General features: G+C 41.6%; 1 protein-coding gene across 4 annotated transcripts; it reads right to left on the bottom strand.

The window, feature by feature from the left end:
- Positions 1-1,832: 1,832 nt before the first annotated feature.
- Positions 1,833-23,946, bottom strand: AKR1A1 (aldo-keto reductase family 1 member A1). Of its 4 annotated transcripts, none has more exons than XM_086617241.1 (9): positions 23,927-23,946; positions 20,151-20,246; positions 13,444-13,563; positions 11,582-11,733; positions 8,830-9,025; positions 8,033-8,232; positions 6,930-7,002; positions 5,913-5,999; positions 1,833-2,271 (listed from the first exon to the last, which is right to left on the bottom strand). In XM_086617241.1, the coding sequence occupies exons 2-9, from the start codon at positions 20,238-20,240 to the stop codon at positions 2,206-2,208; spliced, it is 984 nt and encodes a 327-aa protein (XP_086473367.1). In that variant the 5' UTR covers positions 20,241-20,246; positions 23,927-23,946; the 3' UTR covers positions 1,833-2,205. The 4 variants fall into 4 exon arrangements, with proteins under 4 accessions (XP_086473367.1, XP_086473365.1, XP_086473366.1 ...); XM_086617239.1 differs by lacking the exon at positions 23,927-23,946 and adding an exon at positions 23,678-23,780; XM_086617240.1 differs by lacking the exon at positions 23,927-23,946 and adding an exon at positions 23,492-23,717.
- Between the last annotated feature and the right edge of the window lie 168 nt (positions 23,947-24,114).

The following is a 24,114-nucleotide window of genomic DNA, read 5'->3' as shown; positions in this document are numbered from 1 at the left end:
GTTACTCCACGCCGTAACAGAGCTGGGAATTGTCGGTTAATAGAGATACAGAACTAAGCTGCTTTATTTGGGAATTCTCTCTGCCTGCTTACTTACTCTCCATTAGAGACGTAACCAGAAAAAGTTAATTGGGGCCCTGACATTAGAGGGGAGGGAAAAAGGTCTCAACAGTCACACATGGTGTACAGGCTTTATTTAAGACACGCAAACATACAAGTGGAAATACGTGCAACAAAAGCCAGTTTTCTTGGCAGGATGACTGCTGTTAACATTCTACATCGCGCTTCCAAAGTAAAATTGCTCCCCTACTGATTTGCAGTAAGAATCGTATTCAAAGTTACTCATGTTTGATCAGAAAAATAATTAAAAAAAAAACCACAATCAGGATTTCATTTCCCTTAGAAGAAAACATCCAGTCTAGTAAAGAATCCTAACAGAGCTGTAATGGCTTTCTCCACTGAGGTAAATTCAGCAGAAATTAGGCAACACTTTACTGAGGAACACAAATTCTTTACATTTTACATAAAGATTACAAAAATCAATAAACAGGTTTGTTCCAGTTCAGCTGCACGCCATGAGGCCCACGGCAGGAAATACTTGAGGAGGCACTATGCTCGAGATGAATATATAGTTTTACTATAGGCCTACTGTAAATGAGGTTATCAAAACTAAAATAATGTAATTCTTTAATTTTTGAACTACTTGAATACCGAGGATTATTCTTCTAATTCTGTTTTTTATTGCTGGGGGTGGGGGGTGGGGCAAGTGTTCTTTATTTCACTTACAGTCAATTAAACATTCTTTATCCAGCAGCAAACATGCCTATGACTGTCTCTGAATGGCATCAACAGATCTGAAAGAGTTCCTTGTTTTAAATCCAAGATGCCTTTAGAAACTCCACCTTGCTTCCCTGTCTGCACCAAGGCAAATGAGCACTAATCCTCTTTTACAGGTAGAGAAAAATCAAAATAAAGTGTTAACATTGCTAAGGCTACAGAAGGAATCACCATCAGAGTGCTGGTAGGTACTAGCACCTCACGCCCTTTGTACTCAGATGGCCACACAATTCAGTAAGAGACTGAAACAAAACAAAAGCTGAAGTTCCAGTCCCGTTCGACAGCGTATCTGCACTCAGTAAATTCGTCCCTGCCAGGGAGTAACGCAGAAACATGGCAAGGGGGGAAAAAGAGGCACAGAAAAGGCAAGTGACTTGCCTGGTGTTAGCAGCAGGTCAGCAGCAGAACAGGAGACAGGACCAGCTCTCCCAAGCATCAGCCCAGGCAGCAGTCAGAAACGCGACATGACAATGGAAGGGGCCCCTCTGACGCGCCTGACAGTCAGGTCTCTGCTCTTACTCCATTGTCAGGAATCAATTTTGCAGCCTTCCAGAACTCAAACTGGACATCTTTGGTAAAGAGACACCAGGCAACTTTATGGGAAAAGCAGGATGTTTTCTACAAGACTTACTATACAGTTCTTGAGGCTTTTGTGACAGGACAATCAGAGCTACTGTTAGAGCTGAAACCTATCCAGGTGACAAGCAGAGAGGAGTGCCCTGAAGGCCTGCTCCAGGGTATGCATTTATTCTCAAATCTACAGGCAAATTAACAGAAAAAGAAAATAGAGAATTCTAAGTCCCACAAGTACTCTAAGTGGACAAAAAGCACTGGGCATAGCTGGTTACTTGGGTTTTAATGAACAGTTTATGGACATAGTGCAACCGTAGCACATTTCACTTTTTTCTCTGTATAAAAAATATTAATAAAGATATCAAAATTGATGGCTAAGCAGTTGTTTAGTCTTAAAATGCTTTCATGCCTTCATCCTTCCCCCCCCCCCCCCCGCCCCCCATGGTAACAACTGAAGCTTTTCAAACTGTTTCACAGGCAGTAAACCCAAAGTATTGCCCTAGCCTTATAATGACATGTTTGGAACTTGATTTAGTCTCCCCCACTCTATCTAATCCCCAAGAGATTTGATGCTTCCAGGAGCAAGCTTCCAGTCATTGTAATAAATCCACAAACTTTGACATGGAAGCTACAGTATCTCCACAAAGGAGGTCAATTAGAAGCAGTACATTGTAAGTGAAGCTACTCAGGAAGGAAGGTTCTATTTGGACAGGTTCTTTGACAAATCATGGCAACAATTATTTTGTGGAAGGGAATGCAGAGGAACATGTTACTCTAACACCTTATTTTCTAGTAGTTAATAGGGGTCATTGAAGGGGTAATGGGGGTGTCCAGCATCTCTTGCTACCAGCTTTCCATCCACCTGTGAAGTAAACAGACAGACTCAAGTCAGAAAGATAAAAATCCATTCTTACTCAGTTTCAAATTCTGCATGGTTCAGATTTCTAAATCTTCACCCCAAACATCTGGGAGCATCTTTTTCAGCTTAAACAAGAGCTGTTCCCTCTACTCCTGAGTTGTCTTAGCACTTCTTGAAAGAAACATTTAAAAGTTAATTTAAAGAAGCAGATAGATTTCTGTAGCCTAGAGCAACAGTCTTTCAAGCTGCTGAGGCTTGAAGAATTAGATTAAGAAAAAGTTAAAAGCCTTCTGCCTTGTAGCTGTTGCTGAGTAAGCGTTGCAACATGCACGCTTCAAAACACTTCTTGGAGTTGGAGCTTTTGCTCATGTTTCCAGGACAGAGAGTTGCTGGGCTTTTGGTTTTACAGATGAGTAAGATGAAACACATTGAATAACTTGTTCAGGGTCATACACTGAAGCATTAATAGTGTTGCTAAACTTCTTCATAGCACTTTTTGTTTAAGAACATTTCCACAGAAGATCAGCTTCTCCAGCTGTAAAACAGGAAAACTGAAACTGATATTCACAGATAACGAAACAGAGGCTTAGGCTGTCCCAAACACAGACGTGGCCATGCAAAATTCCTACATCCCACCTCTAAGCATGCAGGTGCACAAGCTGCCTCTCTAGTTGCACTAAGTCCATTGCAACATCTCCAACTTCTGAGGAGCTGAGGTAAAACCTTCCTCATCTGTAACATTTGGGGAAACGTAGGTGCAGCATTGGCAAAGAGATACACACCTCCCTGGGTGATAATGACTGAATAAAAGTTATGTTACAGAAATAATTGATTTTTATAAATATAAATCATGTTAGAGATCACTCAGAATGTCACAGGGGCAGAGGGAATCCCAGGGAGTTTCAAACGAAGTATCCACTAGCAAGTTCCTCTATTAGCTTTCAGTATATAACCTGCATTTCATAGCAACAACTGGAATCCCTAGTAATAAATTGTTTACCATGACTACTCAAGCGTGAAATTAGTCACTTGGGGGCACTACAGAGCAGAAAACTAAGATGTTAAGGTTTAACATTTGACTGATGCTCAGATTAAAATAAAATAAAGCTGAAATTAAGCTGTTAACTAAAAGCAATCCTTAAGACTGTGGACAAAAGTATCACAGTATCTTCAGGTTTCCTCATATGCTCTTGAGAGCCAACTTCTTCATGTTGCTAAAATTCCTATTCCTCATTTTTTCCCCCCAGTTTCTTCCCCCTGCATGTTGTGCTACACAGAACAGCTCTTCAGGTGAGCATTCTTGTTTGCAGCGTGCCAAGACAGCAGCTGCCAGAAATGGTGTTTCACATAGCTGATTCCAGTCTACCTCAGGAATCTGAGAGAAGGAGGGGGAGTAAAATCCGCAGTGAACACACAGCGAGTCAACGGTAGCTAACTGTCACAACCCGACAGATCATCGTGTGCGCAACACCATCACTCCTCCTCTCCTGGCTTGCTAGTCATTCAAGTTTTGCTTAAGTATATTCCTTGGCTAATTACGTGTCTCCAAAAGTTTGGATTTCAGGCTGGTGCACGGTAATTTCCAATCTCTATCCAGTTAATGAGCTGTTAAAGTATAAAGCAACTTCAATAGTCTACGTGCAATGTAATAGCCTCTCTGCGGGCTTTAAACAAAACACAACGTGGAGAAGAGTGGCACAACTATAAGAACTCACTTTACTTTGTTAATACATAACCACAAAGGAAAACTGTCTCATCAGTTATGACAGAAGCTCTGATATCACTGCCGTGTCACGCTTTGAAATCCAGACACTGCATGTTAGATTCATAGAGGAGATAGGCATGAAAGGTTAGACAGGAATTTTAATTCACAGCTGATGAAAACTCTTTCCAATAAGCCCAGAAGGGATGGGCAGAAGACAAAAGGTTCTGCTAGAGATCTTACAGCTAGAGTCAGGTTTTAATTCTCTTCATCTTGCTTCTTGCTGTCTTATCTGACAATATGACAATACCTTTGAAACCCAGCTGCATCCCATTCACCCTTTTTCTAGTTGGATGGGCTAGCACTTTGAACTGTGTTTCATCTCTCCTTTGTGAAGCACTGTGATCTGATCAGGTCTCCCAGGTAACAAAAGCACATGAATTATCCCTGGCTCATCCAAGCCTGGCTACATTCTAATGTATTTTGCAGTTTCACTAACAAAACAACTTTGTTTACACCATGAGTAGCAAAATACTTGAAAGAAAAATACTGTCAGCAGCAGGTGTGCTTCTCACTACATTCACACAGAGCAGCAGCTAAGCTCGCAGTTTGGTGTACAGACTCCTGAGCCATAAACACTGAGATAATTTTGGTTGCAGGGACGTGGGGGGTTTATATTTACGTACACACTGTTAAAACCACGGCCCTGAAGCTCTCCTAAGCCCCAGAATGACAAACAGCGAAAGCTGTAACAAGTACCTATCCTTGGAATGAGAGTCATTCACCACACTCACAACTCCTCTTTTCTAACTCAGGCTAGTCACTGATACGCTCTCAAGTTCTCAAACTCAATGATAAATCCTGGAGAAAAGCTTTCCCGTAAGAATTCCTATAGCCAGTAGCCACTGACTACTGAAGAACAATTTAGAGGCAGACAAACTGCTGGAGAGGTGAGGGTATGCTTGACAGCTTCCAAATTTGCAGAGACACCTACTGAACCTATGCAGTGTAATGCACAGAGAGGATCAATCACTTCAGACTCATTATAGCACAGTTGACATACATTCATTGGTGATGCAGCAGGGAGTGACCACAGCTCTCTGTTGTATAGTCAGAAGCAGGACAGTAAGAAATGATGAGCACTATAAAGACAGGAGACAACAAGGCATTGACTTTTTTTTTTTTTTTTTTTTTTTTTTTTTTGCAGTGAGGGGAAAGGAACAAGGTTAGGTCCTTTAATGTAAGAAAAGAAAGACCGTGAGGACTTCAACACTTACAAGGTTTCTCTAAAAACAGACTGGCATGTGATACCACATGAGGTAAGGTTTCACATGTGGTACGTTACTGATGATAGAAGATGCTGCAGCTAATGGATTTGGGAAGAAAAACACAATACCCTAAGCCAAACTCCTTACAGTGGAGGAAGGTCATGACAACAGATTCTGAAAGGGGGTACATCCAGCGGAGAGGAGTGGACAAACTCTCTTGTGACTTCCACGAATGACATGGAAAACTAACAGTATCCTGAGTCTCCACTGATCTTAGAGGTTCATGGTATAAAGTAGATGGGAACAGTTGGAAAAAGGAGCACTTCTGGAAGAATACGATGGACCTTAGCCTGCTTGTACTTGAGAAGAACAAATCAGCAGGAGTTTGGTGAGATCTGAAGTACGATAGGACTCTGGCTTTAAGGCTCATGGACAGGTCAATAATGAGAATTCAAGAGTGCCATCAGTGGCCAAAAGAGAGGAGAAAAGTTTTCAAAAAGCTACCTTTTTTGTACCCAGCTTTTGAAAAATTCCTTCATCTCAGACACCCTAAAAAGATGTAGTGTTCTTATGAGTAAGTAGCTCTGATGGGGACAGCAAAAGAAAGAGAGCTGCAAAAACCCCAAGTTGTGGCCACATGTACACAAAAGCTATGAGAAACATGAGAAATTTACCGTAATCATTGGCACAATGTAACGCCAGTTTTTATTCAGGCTTCCAATGTGGCTCATCTCCTCTTCTGTGAGGCTGAAATCAAACACCTGAGAAGAACAGCAAGAAGCTTTATTCGGTAACCATAGGCTACCACTAGTTTGTCTTCCATTTGTAAATATGACATGGCAGTTAAAGTTATTTTATAACAACTACCACAACAAAGGCGTTCATACACTTGCCAACTCTGAGCCTACACTGACACTGCACAGCACTCTTCCACAAACAGCATGACTGTTCCTCCAAGTAAGTGCTGCCTATTCAATCAATATTCTGTTCCGTATAGATCTAAACCTCAAGTAACAGCAGAGTTTACTGGAATTTCTTCAGATTTCTAGCAGCACACTACCTGGCAGGATTTGGTTTAATGGGAGTAACAGCTACATAAACAACTCCCAACTTAAAAACATGTATGTAAGCAGCCAATCTGTATGATTAAAGGCTGGAAAAAAGATCACAGGAGGTGATCTGGAGACCTCGCTCCAGATTATCTGAAGTGAGAGTTTCCAAATAATTTCTGAAGTGAACTGTCTCTACTTCAGAGCAGAAGCGAACCACTTTCTCCTTCAGCATCGTTAGAATGGCTGTTTGCTGCAGAAATAGTCACTAGTCCTCACTTGCAAGGTAGAACAACTATTATTCACAAAGAACCACTGAACTTCATTAGAAGACCCCCTTGTTCAATAAATTTATATTTCAGATAACTTTCAGTAATGATTTTTCATTTAGGCTTCTACAAAGTACATTCTTTACCTTTTGGTAACAAGACTGTGCATGTGCACATACGCACACACTCATTCACTTGGTTGCTTAAAACATATCATTTTCCAAAAATCTTTACCCTCCCTTGTAAGCACGTGCATACATTGATGAACAAGTACGAACCAAGTGCCTCAGTTTGTTGCTCTGCAAGTAGTAGGACAGTATATTACTCACATGAAAGGGCATTGCTGAAACTCCTTTCCTCCATCTAAACTCACCTGGAGATTCTGCTGAATGCGAGCAGGAGTGACACTCTTGGGAATGGCAACCACTTTACGCTGCACTTGCCATCTGTTCAGAGGAGGAAAGATATTTTTCTGTGCATGCAGCCCAAGAATCACGATAATTTATTTTGGTTGAGTAATAATCTGTGGCATCAGAGATGCTACTTATGTTTATGTGAAATAAAAATACCCAGAAGAGGGCTGACATAGCACTGTATAGTATTGGGACCTAGTAAGTCCAAGCTCAAGCAAGACAGCAGCCACTGGACTAATCGATGGGGCGAAGATGTTCATGCCTTTGAACAAACAAGCAAGTTTCAGGTGCTTTACGCTAGAAACCCAAGAAACAGTCAGAAAAATGTACGTAAGCATTTCACACAAGTTCTAACATGACAAGCACTGAGAAACTATAAGAAAGCCCAAATCCCCCACGTGCCTGTCTACCGGCCTGAGCACAAAGTCTTGAACACGCTCCGCTGGCAGGAGCTTCTTGCTGCTGCCCAAGACTGTGCTAGCGATACTGACAGATACAAAGCCAGACAAAAAAATGAGGATAAAAATCTAATTTTATTTTAGGTAAGTATGATATGCTGATCACATTCTGCATATCACTCCATCTTGTTTCCCGGTATCTGGCTTTTGCTATATAAAAACAAAACAGCAAATGGTTCTTCAGTGCAAAGAAGGAAGGTCCCTTCCTCAGCCCCTCTCCCTGGGAGCCCATTCGAAGGCAAGCACTCCAGGGTTCAAGCAACTGGCCACAGGCGACTGCAGCAGGCAGCACCCAAATGTGGTACACTGCTGCCTTAACTGTCCTACTGCTTTCCACAGCAGAAAAGATAGCCAGCTGTCCCAGGCATGGATCCAGGCCCTGAATGGACCCCTCTGATCTAGTCCGTCCACCTGCTCTAAGGCAGGACCAATCGTACCAACTCTGTAAAACAAGCACCAAGTGGGGTTTGTTTTTGGAATCCCTATGATTTTAACTTCCCACTGATGCAGAAGAACACACGCTTTTAGCAGATTACCTCTAGTTTGCATGTTTTGCTTTATATAAGGCCGGGTCCCAAAGCCACCGTATCACAATTGTTCTGTACCTGAGGATAATCTGTGCAGGTGACTTCTTGTATTTTTCTGCCAGTTTTTTGATCCCAGGTTCTTCTAGAAGCACAGGCTCATCTGGGTGTTTCCACATGCGATCTGGAGAACCAAGGGGACTGTAGGCAGTGACAACCAGCCCCTGTTTCTGGCAGTGAACTATCAGCTCGTTCTGAGCTAGGTAAGGATGGCATTCTACCTATTAAAATGACCCATAATGAGTGGCTAGAGAACAGGTACCAACACAAAACTCTAAACAAACAAGAAGTCAAAAGCACAGCAGAAACAAACACATCACAAGAGGTTATTCCAGATTCCGCAAAACCTTATGACAATAAGCTTTAACGAAAGAATGAAAAAGTGTCTGGTCGGCTAAGTTTACAGGAAAAGGAGAATAGACCACCTAAGCTTAGAGTGTTGGATTTTCCCAATCTACCAAACAGGTCACCCAACAAGCAAGGAAGCTCTCTAGAGAATGGATTCAAGTTAATCCTCTCTAGTCTTTCTTTCTTGTAGACTAAGTTGTTCCTCACAGGGAAAAAGAACTCTTCCACAGACCTGTTCAACTAAACAGGCATAAAAGGCCACAGAAGATAGATATATAGGCCTCCCCCCCAACAAATTAATTTGCCTGGAAAGACCACCTCTGTGCGCCTACTCCTGCAGAGGTGGCTATATTCTTCCCTGTACATAAGCAGCTACACCCCTTGTGCTAAACACATAGTGTAGGTTTGCAAATTCTTCACTCTTACGGACACATAGGAAAGGTATTTGTCCTCTCCTTTATTCACCTTACCTGGAGCACAGCTGGTTTGACAGTAGCCACACTTAGTACATCACTGATCTGACGACTGTTGAAGTTGGACAGCCCAATGGCTTTCACCAGCCCTTTTTCTACCAGCTTCTCCATAGCCTTCCAGGTATCCTTGTAATCAGTGTAATCATAACGCATCGTGTTATCAGGATTCTTCGGGAAGAGATTGTCCCCTCGTCTACAGGAGGAAAGGTAAAGCATAAGTACATACACCGCATTATTTATATCATGCTAGCTCTTCACTAAAAGAAACTTTCCTCAAAGCATTCTCAAAAGCTTACATAGTTTGGAGGACAGAGTACAAATTGCGGAATTTGTCTGTTGAATTCCATTATGCTAACTTAACCTCTAAGAAATTATTTCACACACAGTCTTTCCTATGTAAACTTGTTACACAGTACTTTGAACTACTTACCTATATGGTAGTGACTACACAAAACTGATAAGCCACTGCATACACAGCATACACACTGTAACTCTTGGCACACTTTGCTCCCAGCAAAATAGCTGATTTAGAGGGCAGTGCCAGCACTTGATACAAGCACAGATTCTCACAGAGGTGTTAACATACACATGTTGATTGTAGGTTGGGTGTGTTCCCAGTTAGTCATACCAACCCATTTAAAAATAAAATTAAATTTAAAAGAACAACCACCCTCCAAAAAAAGCCAAACCAAAAACCCAGCCCAAATCCCGCCCCCCCAAAATAGACACACAGAACCTGGTTATGCCAGGTGACAGCATCACACTGCCAAAGGGCCATGACAAGTCTCTGAGCAGGCCATGCATGGAGGAGTGCCAGCAATCCCACTGGAAGAGCACTGCTTCATAACCACTGCAGGGCTCTGCTTGCTCAGATCTCGGAGACTGTCTTACATCATTCACTGCGTAGCTAGAGCTGTCCCCAGCTGCTGGCGTTTCTCAGACAAGGGGAGATGGTTCTCATTCATGTCATTGATAAATCTAGAACCAAAAATAACTCTGAAAGCCTTATGAGCTCCCAACTCAGAAAAGCAGTCTCATAGGTAAAGAATAGTATATTAAGTGAGAGATTAATTTTCAAGGCCTAGAGACATTGTGATTTTCATGTAGAAGCCTATTTTAATTTCTGTGTAAATAACACTCATTTGCTCAGCTTCCCAACAGGCGTCATAACCATGCATTAAAACAGCTGAAGTAGAGCTAATGGAAAACTGGAGAGTGAACAGTTTCCAATAAGAAAACATTAAACTGTTTTATTACAATGTCAGTTTTGTCAACTGTTTCCACAATATCAAGCCAATTTAAATATTAGTAATATCTAAACATACATCATTATTTGTGTTGTGTGTTATCATCAAAGCAATGTTTAATGGGTTTTTTTCAATCAGCTGGAAAACAGTTATTTCACAATAGGGGGAATTTTTAGCAGAAGTTCTTCCTCCAAACCAGCTCTAGTAGAAACATTTCCTCATTCTCTTATGTTGAGACGATATATTTATAATTTCATCATCTCTCCTCTTACCATTAGTGTTATATGCTTTGTGAAATTCAGTTCGTATGATCAGAAGAGGAAAAAAGTGTTCTCAAATTTGCAGAACAGACAGAAGCCCCTCAATCTGACAGAGTTTCTCCCGTTTAAAGTGAAGTCTCCATGCAAACATCTGGTCAGGAGATTTACTCTCCTCCTGCCTTTTACTTCCCCATCTACAAGAAAATAAAGCAGAACTCTGCTTCTGATGGGCTTGTAAGATAAGTGCATTTAGCACTTAACTGGGGAATTTTCTCTACTCATATTTCCTCAAATCATGGAATTACTGCAATTAAAGTGTTGTAAGAAGTCATATTCATTTCTTCCCCTACAGATATCACCATGATACTGCATGTGCTTGGCCACTCCAGTACAGTTAGTAATTATTAGTGAAAAGCGTTGTCATCTTTACAAAGCACTTGATTCTCATTTTGCAGATAAGTAAAACTAAGGCATAAAGCAGTTTCGGTATTTCCTCAATGTTACCATGTAGGTCCATGGCAGAACGAAGAGCAGCTGCCGCACTTCCACAGTGCCTAGGATGAAGACACTGGACTACTTTAAAATTCTAATATATTTTAAACTCAAAGATTTCACCTCACAACAAGTCAAATTTTCAGCTAGTATAAGATGGCATGCTTCAGTATAGGAATCTGTCCCATAAAGCTTTATAACTTTTTCCCAGTTAGACTACTTTCCGTTACCTAACTTTGGCACCCACGCCAAACTGTCCGAAGTTTAGTGATCCTAATTTCATTACCTAGTTGTTCTTGAAATTCAAGTAATTGCTTAAAAATTTTAAGTGAAGACTTAATACTCAGTTTTCCAGCCTCATCATTGCTAAGTAATGAGAACAATTATCCATCTTCTATTTACTTCTACACAACAGCAGAAGCTTTGTCTCCTCTATGTTTACTGCTGTGCTACAAAACTAACAGTAAACAAATTGCCACCCAACTGAAATTCAAAGAAGAATGAAATTTGAACAATTGTTTCTGTGAATGAATGGACCAAATATCAGTAGGTGTGCAGGTTATGGGTACAAAAGAGTGTCTATATGACAGTCCGTAGGACTACACTATTAGCCACACTGAAAAACATCTTGCAGGCAGTACACACAGGAAGAACTTCGCAGCTCAGAACGAAGGTCCTCAGGATACAACACCAGCCACTTACATAAAACCGGGGTTTCTGCATTCTGTGCCCTTCCCATGTAGAACTTACTCAAAGGCATGAGGCCAGTGCATGAGGTACAGGTCCAGGTAATCCAGTTTCAAATCTCCAAGTGTTTTCCTCAGTGCTGGCTCTACATCTTCTGGGTGGTGCTTGGTATTCCAGAGCTTTGATGTTACAAACAGGTCCTTCCTTTTAATAACCTTTAAGAAAGGGAGGAAAGCATAATTTCCTGGGACAGAAAGAGAAACTGCAGCAATTCTCCAACTAGCTTTAAAACAAAGAGAACAATTTAAGGCTTGTTGGGGTTTTTTGTGTGTGTTTGTTTGTTTTTTTTTTAAAAAGTAACACATGGAACCTACAAATTAGACCTTTCAAAAATATACTGGATGGAGAAAAGGGAGAAAAATACACACATTGGCAAGTCCTAAAGTATACCAGTAGTTTTGAAAAACAAACCAATCCTCTCCATATATGCACACTTTTCCAAAGTTTCCAATTCAAGGGTTAAAGCCACTGCTAAGTGTGAGGTGGCCAAAAGAACATTATTCAGTTTATTCATATGTAAATTTTGTAATTTCTATTTAACATTCACATATTCTAGGCACAACTAGCTAACTTACTATACTCATCACATGTTATAAACCAAGAATTCCTCTCATGGAAAAAGCAGCGTGGGAAAACAAACAGAAGTAGTTTCCCCAAACCTCTGCACTTGAGTTTCTAGGTTCTGGAAGGAATGCACTAAGGACCGAGGGCCCTGCACCCTGTATTGGAAGGGTTAGACCCAGAAATTAAACAGAGTTGGTTAACTAGGAAGTATAAAATGCAAAAGGGAGATCATATTTGGCAAGCTGAAGCACAGAACACCATCAGAGGGCACTTTGCACTGTCTTAAGCGTGATTAAATTTCAGTCAAGTCTACACTTTGTAGAAGCTGGAATGATTAATTCCTGAGTTTCTCTTCTCCAACCATTCAGTTATTTCCATGTTTCACGTATGGCTGGTGTGTTCGAAGAGAAAGATGTTTCAAAAATTCCAGTTTTAAGTTAGCTAGCTAATATGAACTGAGTAAGAGTCCTATGCTTCCCCACATTAGTTACCGTATCTAGTAGGAACGAATCCCCGGGGGGAGCTGAAGACAGCCTCTCTCATGCTAATCGCATAACAAAGAGATTGCCCTAAAGCCAAGGCAAGAGCAGCAGGAAAGCAGGAACCTAAGAACTTTCTTTCCATGGACTCTGAGGCTGTACAGGTAATCCTTCTGACCCCTCGGGCCAACAAGAGCAAAGGGATGAATTCAAGATTCCCCATCAGGTCATCCATAGGAATGCCTGTCACATCACATTATATTTGGGCCACCGACTCTCCAGTGCAAGTCCTGGAGTCACAGTTACCAAACCTTCAAATACAATCACTACTAAAAAAAAAAAAAGTACGTCTTTACTCACTCACATTTTATCTGTAACCAAAAAATCCCCAGTCACTGGATTTGCTGTGGCTACCCACCATTGCATGCTCATCTAGACTGGCAAACTAGAGGAACTTTTCACATAAATCACGGCAAATATTTTATATTGTAAGTACTGATTCTGAGAACTTCCAATTTTTGAACAGCCACATTAGGACACTTTGCAAGGGGAAAAAGAACAGACAGGGAATTTTTTTAAAAAGGCATTTTCTGTAGCTTACATGAAAACATTCCTGACAATCTTTTCTCCTCCTGACAGCCAGGATGGTTATAAGATGACAGAAAGCCCTCTTTCATGCCTGCTCTTTATTAATAACAAACAGCTGGGATAGACTAGGAGGAAAAGCCATAAACGCTAACTTTATGGTCCACTTACAACTCACAGTCATAAATTTAGATACAACACACAGTCAGCATGGTGATTCTTGCGGGTTTTTTTTACCTTGCCCGGCCCCAGGCATTCCTGGAAAGCCTCACCAATCTCTGCCTCATTGCTGTAAGCTGCTGCACAATCGATGTGGCGATAACCCACACTTAGGGCATATTTCACTGCTTCTTTCACCTGTAATCAGGAACAGATTATGCAATGCAATCAGTGATAAGGGATACATAACTGGAAGGGAAAAAAGAGTTAGGGCCTTAGTGAGGAACACATCCCAAAACACAGATCTACATAAGGTCATGAGACTCAAACAGAGCAGGATATGGTCCTCTGTGGCACACACAGCCCTTGGAGTGAAGATCTAATTGCTAACAGACGTACCAAGAGTGACAAGAGAGCAGACCACGCACACAGGCCAAGCACGCAAGAACTCACCAGAAAGAACAGGGGTTCATTCTTAGCTATACTTGCCACACTTTTCTCAAAGTGAGCTTTAAGAAGCAGTTTTCAAATAAATCATGGCTTCAGAAGACAAACTTTCTGGAACCAACAGACCCATTGATCAATGTCAGTCAAGCCTGCAAGATATCTCCTCTCTCCCAGTAAAAGAAGAGCCTGATTTCTAATTCCAGCATTGCCAGAGTTTGAGTTTGGTTCAACTGCTAATGCTTAATCTCTAATGCTATTCTATGTCACGTTTTTTCCTTCATGTCTTATTGTCACTGATTGCACAACAATGAAAGTCACTACACTGCTGAATATGAACCCATGGCCTGCACAATATCTCCTGACGATGCCCACAACTTTGCATTTTGCTCTCCACATTGCTGACAATGCAGGTGTTGCCAACAGCAACAGGTCCCTTGCAAGAACCAAGAATTACTGCAGATTTCCGTGTCGTCATCATCTCCTGTTAGGTTGATGAGCATTAAGTAAAATCTATTTCATTTAACTTCTAGTGGACAGTTAAGTACATGTTCTACTTTATATCTATCCATCTGAAGTGCTACAGTAAGAGTACATCTTATCTGTAAAGGGATTTCTTTACATTGCTCTTCACTGACTTGTCTCTCAAGACTGCTGAGATCGTAAATTACTGTATGTATAAGGCTTGATGCAATAGGGCCCTGATATATTTATAGAGATTACATCTCTCTTGCCAAGAGATTTAAAAAACGTGTCCACAAAGGCTAAAGAGAGATTGATTTCTTTTGACTTAATAAAAGTACCAGCATTTTCAACTTTAAAGCTGACAAAATTATTAACATCAACTAAAGACATGTACAGTCCTGCTTTCAGATGCTGCAGAAAGAGAAGGGAATTGAATGCAAAAACGATCTCTCTTCTACTGGTGGATTTCATGTGTTTTTCTTGTCAAGAACTGCAGTAATGGCAGACACAGGATATTCTGACTGCATTCTTGTGCTTCGGGGTTTTGAGAAGAAAACTGGAATGCAGACCAGTTTACCTTAGCTAGAATGACAAAGCACTTCTATTACAGCAGTGAAGCAAGCTCTTCCTTTCTCAAACAGGATGGTTACTTACAGCCCTGGTTTCACTCTGACAAAGGCATTCCTCAGAAGGTCACTACGAAGTCAAGGTCGTGGTAGTTCTGAAATCACTTGAGACACGTTAAAGGCTTTTAAGACTCGATAACCACCCCCCAAAGAGGTAAGAGTTGTGGAGCTAAAGTAGAAAGGAAAGGAAAAACAGCAGTGTCCTTTGTCTGTACTAATCTCCCATTTCCTCTACCAGGATACTTTTTTTCATCTAAACAGGCACAAAATTTGCCATAAAATGAAAGCAGGCACCACTCGCAGAAAACTAAGGTTCAGGCACTCCAAACATGCCTCTCCAAAGTGACAAAAAGGAGGCTGTATTTCTGTATCAGCATGTTTTGATGAATTTCTAGCACTGAAAATCTGGGACTGGTCATTTAAATAAGGTTTGGATTTGGGCAAAATCTGTGTTTGTGTAAACTACTCTCAGCCTACTAAGACATTCCAATGTGAACTGAGAGTTCCTGTTCCATACAAAAGGCAAACAATCAAGAGAAAATGTGCAAAAAAAGTATTTCTGGATGGGAAAAAAAAAACCACTCTAATATCAGATAGATGCAACTTTAAGAAGAGTACTTTGTTTTAACAGAATATCTTGTATTTTTGAGATTATGTTCAGACAGGTACGTGCATTTCCTGGGAGGCAGAGCAAAGAAAAAAAAGACAACAGAAACAGTTGAAGATTCATATGCCTCTGAATATTTGGTGTTACGAAGTAACAATAGTCAAAGGATCCTCCAGACTTCCCGTGTATTCTTTAGTTTAGCCTGTCAATACTGCTATGGAAGGAGCAATTACCAAGTTCATTTTACATTAGGCAAGTTCAGTCACACAGCTTAAGTGTGACCCATCAACCTAGCATCATATAACCACAGAAAGTAGGTCTGAAAGGATCTTGAGACATCATCTAGTCTATCCTCACACCCCACAGCAGGGCCAACTAAGCCTAAACCACTCCTACACACATTTGTCAAAACCTTTCTTGTAAGTGACAGGTGGTCTAGTCCAATGCTTAGATATCTTTACATTCAAAGCCTTTTAGATGTCTAACCAAGACAGCCCTGATGCCACATCCTATTCCTCACAGACATGAAATCCATAGCTTCTCCTTTGTGAGGGCTTTCTCATATTTGGAAGGCACCAGCATGCCTCCTCTCAAACCTCTCTTGACCACGTAACTGTAGGTGCTTCCATCTTTCATGACAACTCACCTTTCCCAAACCTTGCATCACTGACACTGCTGTCTCATCAGCTGGTTCATGCTTTTCTTGAAGTGGTGTGCCCCCAAAACAGACACAGTATTGCAACTGAAGCCTTACTCTCCTTCATTGTATGGCAAAGTCCTAGGAACTACACTCCCATTTATGCATCTTAGCAAGGGACCTGGCCTTCCCACCCACTGTCTCTTGTTTTTGAAGACGGAGAAACACAATACTGCTAACAACCACTGGCAGGTTCAGAAACAGAATCTGTAAGTTCCAATTAATTATAATATCCATTTCCAGCTCTTCAATTTGCCCATCACAAAGTGAAAAACTAACAAGTCATCTTTATACTTTCAAGCAACAGAGTTCAAGCGACTTGGGAGTCTCCTCTGCACGGCCCCAAGCCATTATGAAGAGGCTTTCACTCTAATAGTTCCAGTCAATAATACTTGGAAAGAAAAGGCTCCGACAGCCTCCCCTGCTTCCTGCAAAGTTGTCACATTTTAGCAGTCCAAATATATTGACTAATGGGAAACAGGAAAAAAAAACAGATCATCAGTCCACATGATATTCAGATGCAATATGACCAGAAGGTAAGTGTTGCTACATCACAGTTTGTACATGCTGTACTAAAACTTGCTGAAAAGGAACTCAGACCACCACATAAGTAATGACAACTTAGAGCTGACGTTCCCTGAAAGAGTTTTACTTCCTATCCTTCAGATGTGGAATTCAAGTTTCTTCCTTAATATACACCAGTACTAGTGCATTTTTTTGCATCTAACGAGGATTCTCTAGATTGTCTAATAAACTTTTCAAGAACTAAACAGTCTCCTCCATAGCTGCAATCCCATCACAAGACACTCAGTCTGACTGGTTTTCTGAGGTACACGTTTCCTCTTCAGCGTTCCTGAAGTTTGGCACAGAAAAATACAACTTCCCTCAGTCCCACATCTCTCCTTCCCACAGAATCAGCCTCTGTCACAGCAGCTTAGACTGTTCATCTGGAGGGGAACAATCCTCTAGGTTGAAAGCATGGCCCACTTCAGAGAAGAGAAGAGAAGAAAGCATTAAAGGATTACAGATAATCAAGCTCCAATATTAAAAAAACATGCTACTGATATTCTTGATGCACCTGTCCGAATGAACTTCTCTTTGAACTCATTCATGCTGGCAGTTCATAAGCTTCTACGCTGTGTTCCCTTCCACTCAATAGTCATCCATCATGTTCCCATAGTAACATGTGAAACAAATTTCTCTTCTAGCATTTGATCATTTAAGACAGAAAACCGTATTATTTTGAGTTAGTCTTTCAAGGTGGATTTAGATTTGATAATTTCCTCCCTCTCTTCTTACCATCTAGGAAACCAGGGCTGCAATGACACCTTTGTACTGGACTGCTAAGATGTGGCTACAAGGACAAGGCTTGTTTAGGATCAGGAATAGTAACAGCAATAATAAAGAAATTAAGCAAGACAGCAAGGTCAAGACTGAAAAGCAGTTTGGCAAGGAAAATAATTACAATCTGCGAAAGATTTCACTGAAATAATTTAAAAGCCACTCACTTCCACTCTTGCTTCTAATGCAGCCCTTGCACAAAATAGCTTTTGATAAATAGCTTCTAGTTGGGAAATAACTAGCTTAAATATGGTCAATTATTATTCTTCTGCTCCTCCAGGTTTTTGGCTTTCAGTCCTTAATTCACAATTACAACTATTCTCCCTGAACTACGTCATGTCCTTTAAGGGTAAATCATTTGGACACTCTGCCAAATTGCCAGTATGCTTATGAATTTGATAAAACTCCATTTAAAAAATGCAAACAATTTTGAAGAGTGATAAATATGAATTTATTTATTCCATAAGAAAGGAACAGCAGCAACTTCTGTAACTCTGGTCATTTTCACTGCATTTTCTAGATGATGTTTTCAAAACATTCTAGGAATAAGTCTTTGAAGACAGTAAATATTTCACAGAAGTTACTTCCATGACTTCCACGAACTCTAGAGAAGATCTCTGGATCCCGTGTGGGGTTCAGCTGCTAGAAGTGCTGCTTACTATGGCAAAATCCGTCTGAACTAGGTTTAAATTATAAACAAGCTGGATCTTTCCAGGTTATTTTATAAGGCTGCCCTTCCCTCAGAACAGTTAGTGCACAAAATAAACAATGCATTCACGTTTTGTTGGCTTAGTTTCAGGCATTTTTTTAGCACAACGCACATCAGACTGCTTTGGGTGCTCAGAAATTCATCTATAAAGTCCCTGCATGTTAATAAACTTAATCCAGCTGTCAGTTGATGCTTTAAGTGACAGAGCTGAACATTCACCCTTGTCCTCATTTCAGAGGTTGACTGAGCTCTCACACCAAGTTGGCTTCCACGTTAGCACAGCTTCTATTCCCAACAGATTCACTGTCCTGACAGCCGTTTGGGCAGGAAGCCCAACAATAAAATGGCTCTGAATAGATCTAATCTTTATAGCTTGTTTCCCACCTTTTCCTCTAGCTGGCACAAGCAAATAGCACAATGGGTCACTTGAGAAGGGTTTTAATTTTTCCTCTCAGCCAGGCACACAATATCATCCCGCACACTCCAAAAACCTTCATGAAACTAACACAAAACGCACTGTCCTTATTTTGGCTGGGACAGAGTTAATTTTCTTCTTAGTAGCTAGAACAGCACTGTGATTTAGATTTAGTATGGGATTCGTATGAGAAGATTCTTGATAATACATTGATGTTTTCAGTTCTTGCTAAGAAATCAAGGACATTTCATCTTCCCATGCTTTGCTGAAGTGCAGGTGCACAAGAAGCTGGGAGGGAGCACAGCCAGAGCAACTGACACAAATCAGTCACTGGGATATTCCATATCATACAACATCATGCTCAGTCTATAAAGCTGGGGGAAGGAGGAGGAAGGGGAGGGGATGTTGGGAGTGATGGCATTTGTCTTCCCAAGTAACTGTTACATGCGATGGAGCCCTGCTGTCCTGGAGATGGCTGAACACCTGCCTGCCCATGGGAAGTACTGAATGAATTCCTTGTTTGCTTTGCTTGCATGTGTGGCTTTTGCTTTACTTATTAAACTGCCTTCATCTCAACTCAGGAGGTTTCTCAGTTTTACTCTTCCAATTTTCTCCCCCATCCCACTGCGGGGGACTGAATGAGCAGCTGCATGGGGCTTGGTTGCCAGCTAGGGTTAAACCACAGCGGGCACTAAAAACACCACCAACAACTAAGAATTCCACCAGCTAAGAGGACACTCCTGCTGGACACTGCACATACTTGCTGTGAAAGGCAACCTCTGCCCACAGGCATTTATCTTTTAAATAAATGAAACAGAAAGGAAAAGACAAACAAGGAGGGAAGTACTACAATAGCAGGCACAGCCCATAGCGTGCAAACATTCCCACAGTTTGTAGTAACACACAGAATTGTTTCCAAGTGTGGTGTTTGCCAATTCACGACATTTAGAAGCAGAGTGAATGCCTAATGACACATGAGCTGCCTTAGTCTAAAAGCGGGATGACCCAAGCAAGTTCTTCATTTTTCTGCTGAACATAGGCTGACCACTGGAACAGGACTTGGGACAAGAACAACTAGAGCTGTTGCCTCCCAAAATAATGCTTTCAGCTGAGCCATCAGCCCAAGCCGAGGGATGTCTGGTCAGACTGGCACCTGAGGATTTCCCAGAAGACTCAGGCACCACATAACAGCTGCAGCGTTTTCCCTGTCTCTTCCTCCCACTCATTAGTCTCTTTCTAGATTCATCTCCCAGAGCAGCACTGCCTGAGGCCTGGGTTAACAAAACTTAAGGCACAAAAGCAGCAGCAGATCACTTAAGGTCTTAGTCATGCAAACACACACACACATTCCACTGACTTCAGTCCACTTAAGATAAACCGTCCAAGTGAAGTATCCAGGCCTCAGACCTAGCATCTTCAAAAAAGATGCACAAAATACAAATACTAGTTGAGAGCGCAACATTGTATTGTTCTCTGCTTACCTGGCCACGTTCACTTTTCCAAGTTCCCAGTCCTATGAGAGGCATCTTCTGCCCAGTGTGGAGTGCAATGAAGTCACACGTTGCAGCCATTTTTGCCTAAAGAACAAGAACAAACTGAGTTTTGCAGCAATTCAGTAAGTTGCAACAATTTGCCTTTTCTATGCAAAAATACAAAAACGAAATCATAGAAGTCGTCATAATGTTAGAATAAAGATTAATTAGGTTCTTTACAGCTTTACTGGTATAAAGTAGATTAATAGCTACCCTGGAGAGACTAGAAAAGGAACCCTTCTCCTCTTCCTTCTTATTCCCTCTTCTCCTTTACAATGCACAGGTTTAAGATTTCTCTGAGTTGAGAAGTACAAAAAGAAGCATCCTGCAATAACATACAATTAATAGAGAAGCTCAGGTGAAAACATGATTTTTTTTTTTTTTTTAAATCAGCAGTAAGCATTGATGAGGCAGAATGGAGCGAGAGATGTTTGTCTGCCCTTAGCATACAGTAATTCCATAGGACTTCTGCACAAAGTCTTTCTCTTTTACCAACTCACTATCAGCTGGCTCAGGAACCAAGCTCTAATTACCACTGCAGTTGCGGATAAACACATTTTGTCAGAAACAACTGGTGCAGGTTAGGGTCTGAAGACCTGATACAGGCAGGGTTTTGATTAGGAGTGAATGGTAAAGGCATTTATGAAGGCACAGCCCAGAAAAACAACAACAAAAAAAACACACTCTGAAGAACTTCACTGCTGGAGGATCAGTCCTGTCTTTTTATGCCAGTTACGTGCTTTGTCGCCCTCTAATCCCAGTTTTCTCTAACTCAGAGCTACTCCACTGCTACACGTCAAGGCTGTCTGGCATTGTGAAGAAAACCAGAAACATTTTGGCTGCCTTTGGAACGAACTTAATTGTTTATGAATTGTTATATACCTGCAACAGGCAAATAATACCAAATGAGAAGATTACTTTTTTTAACACTAAAAAACTCCTCTCTGATGTGAAGTTGGGGCTAGCAGAGAGGACAAAATGGAGGCACTTTCAAAAGCAGACACTAGGAAATAACACCTCAGCAACAAATCACATAAAACTGATGCATATATGAATTTTTATTACTTTTTTATCATTCTGACATAGAACTAGAAATAGCTGTGTGCAAAGTGAGCTAAAATGCAGTAGGCCCTTACATATTTATGCATTTTGAATCCCAGAATAACTTTGTCTTCCTGCTCTTTTGTCTCCCTGCTGAAGGATTCCTTGCTCCCATACTGCCAAAAATCTGCATGTGGACTCTGACAGAAATTCAAGGCTAAGAGCTCAACTCTTGCATAAGATGCATTTCAAGTACAAACAGAATGCAACAGCTAGCACTGATATTACAGAAAGTGTCAAACACCTGATTTAGCAAATTCACAGAGGAGTAGTGTTCTTCTGTTACTAAGGGCAAAACGAAAAAAGATTATGCAAAGACAGTTGTCACTTTGAGCCTGGGCTTCTCTCTCATGCTTAGCACTGTGATATCCAAGCATCTTCCCTGTGAAATTCAACAGAACAAAGGTGCAGCAGGATGTTCCGTTACCTGCTACTGGCTTTATAGCTGCTGTAAACAGTATCTGCTTACAGTGGCAAAGCTTTTTATCAAAAAGGAAGGTTTTACAGTGTGTCCCAACATCCTCACAATCTATCTTTCTGGCAAACTGTTAAAAAGAAACCACATTCAGGATGAGCTCCAAAGCCAGCTAGCTGATTTCAGCAGAAGCTGAGGAAGTTATTTCCCAAGTTCAGCAGTGTCCAAACTTGTGAATGTTATTTAGAAAAAAAAAAAACACAAGAGTGGAAGAATGCAATGTCAGTTGAATGGTTGACTATGTAGAAGGAATGTATGTTTTCAAAGCAGAGCATTCATGCAGCATACTATCCCAAAATAGCTCTGGCTTTCTCCATGTTATCATTTTCTCAGATAACTAAGTCCCAGCTGATGGATGTGCTCACACAGAAAGTTTGTATTTTCAGTTTCTTGCTTAGCTTCTCAAGTCATGTTTTTGTAGATTTACAGCAAACACGGAACAGCACACTTGTTTCACAGAGAGACACAACAGATCAGTAGAAGTGATCCTGACCTGAAGGACATAGTACACCAAGGAGTTGGCGATCCACACAACAGTTAACCCGAGTAGATCCAGGCTTGTCTCGTGCTGCCCTCAGGCCTGTGCTGTGGGATGCACACCCCATGGCTGCAGGATAAGCTCAGCAGCTAGTTGCTACAAGAGGAGCCTGCAGGCAACTTCCACTTGGTACCTGTGTTTACACCACCTACATGTCCTTGCCTTTATCTAAAAAAGCAGGAAGTTCTCATGCTAGCATCCTTTCTGTTTGACAGTAGAAAGGATGAACAAGTTGTTTTCTTCTAAGAGAATCCCTAATAGCTTAAGTGAAGGAAACCCTTTCTATGGGCAGGTCTGCGTGTAGATTGGAGGTCTGTTCAACGCTGTACAACTCAGGGTTCCCAGCACCTGATGGGACGTGAGATTATCAATGCTATCCTCTTTCTTTATACAACAAATAGCATTTGAGATGATACATTACGAGTCTGAGTGCCTTTCTTATCAGAATCTTAACGGACTAGCACCTCTTGGCACAAAACAGCAGTTAAACACAAACTAACAGCTCTGGGTTGTACCGAGGTGGATAAACTCCAGATGTTGAGCTGAAGGCAGTCGAACTGTGGGTGTACAGCTGCTTTTGGGGGTGCGGAGTCAGAGAAGGCAGAACTACAACGACAACCACATTCTTTTCTATTCTGAATTTCCATAGCAATTTTGAGCCAGCTACATGCAAGTAGGTGCTTTTTGCCTGAATTTAGTTGCCTAAATAAAGGTATCCTTGTACATCGTGCAATACAATTAAAGACTTAGGGCTTTTGATTCACATTGGCCTATAACACAAATAGGACACAAACATGTTACGCAATCATCTTAAATGCAACACTTCAACCCCAAAGACAAGGTACAGGTTTAATCAATAACTAGCATCAGCACATTTTTTTAAGAACCATCTTGCTGCATGTAACACTGTTGTATATTAACACTGCAGAACTACAGCCCCTGGAAGAACAGGAACACACCAGAATTAGAGACACTAGAAGAAAACACTAATTAATACTTTCCACTCAGATTCTTCCACTAACAAGGAGATGTAAGAGAACTACAATGTCTGCTAGCCACCATTATTTGGTTCATTAAAAAACTGGAAGCCTCTTTTTAGAAGGGCAAGCAAAAATAAACATAAAAGAAAAGCAATTCTGGACAAGTAAGATGCGGGTTTGGCTTAACAATACCCACCTATTAGCACACTCGCATAAAAGAGCAAAGCTCAGAGCAGTTCAAAAGCAGCGTAAGCAGCTTGGCCAGGAGGATGCAGTAATAACCACAAAAGCATAAGCGACACCTATGCATCAACCCACGGTCACAATTCATCTGCAACCCAAAGCGAGGATGCTTCCATCGGTAAAACACACACAAACATACATTCAATTCATATGTATAGATACGCCAAGAGCTACACATTGAAAATACGGAGGTCCCTGCTACTGAGCAGCTTCTGCCGCGCAAACAGGCGCTAACCCCCCACGTTTTGTCTCCACCGAACATACCCCGGCGCGGCAGCGCGCCCACCCGCCGCTTATCGGGGCAGCCCAGGGAGGGCCGGCCCCGCGGCGGGAGGCGATAAGGCCGATCCGGCGGCCCCGAGCTCCCGGCAGCCGCCGCCACACTCACCCGCGCCCCGCCAACCGAACGCCGCCCGCCGCCGCCCGCTTACAGCGCCGCCGCCGCGGGACGCGGCGCTTCCGCTTCCGGATGGGAGCCGCTCCCGGCCCGCGTGGCCCGGCCCGCGCGGGAACGGGCTCCGGATTGCTGATTTTCGCAGTGCTTTGGAGCAAAAAAACGGAGCTCCGGTGCTGCGC

This window comes from Tauraco erythrolophus, chromosome 10 (assembly GCF_009769465.1).
Source record: "Tauraco erythrolophus isolate bTauEry1 chromosome 10, bTauEry1.pri, whole genome shotgun sequence".
Lineage (NCBI taxonomy): Eukaryota > Metazoa > Chordata > Aves > Musophagiformes > Musophagidae > Tauraco > Tauraco erythrolophus.
The sequence above is the reverse complement of the archived record's forward strand: the minus strand, read 5'-3'. Positions and strand labels throughout refer to the sequence as shown.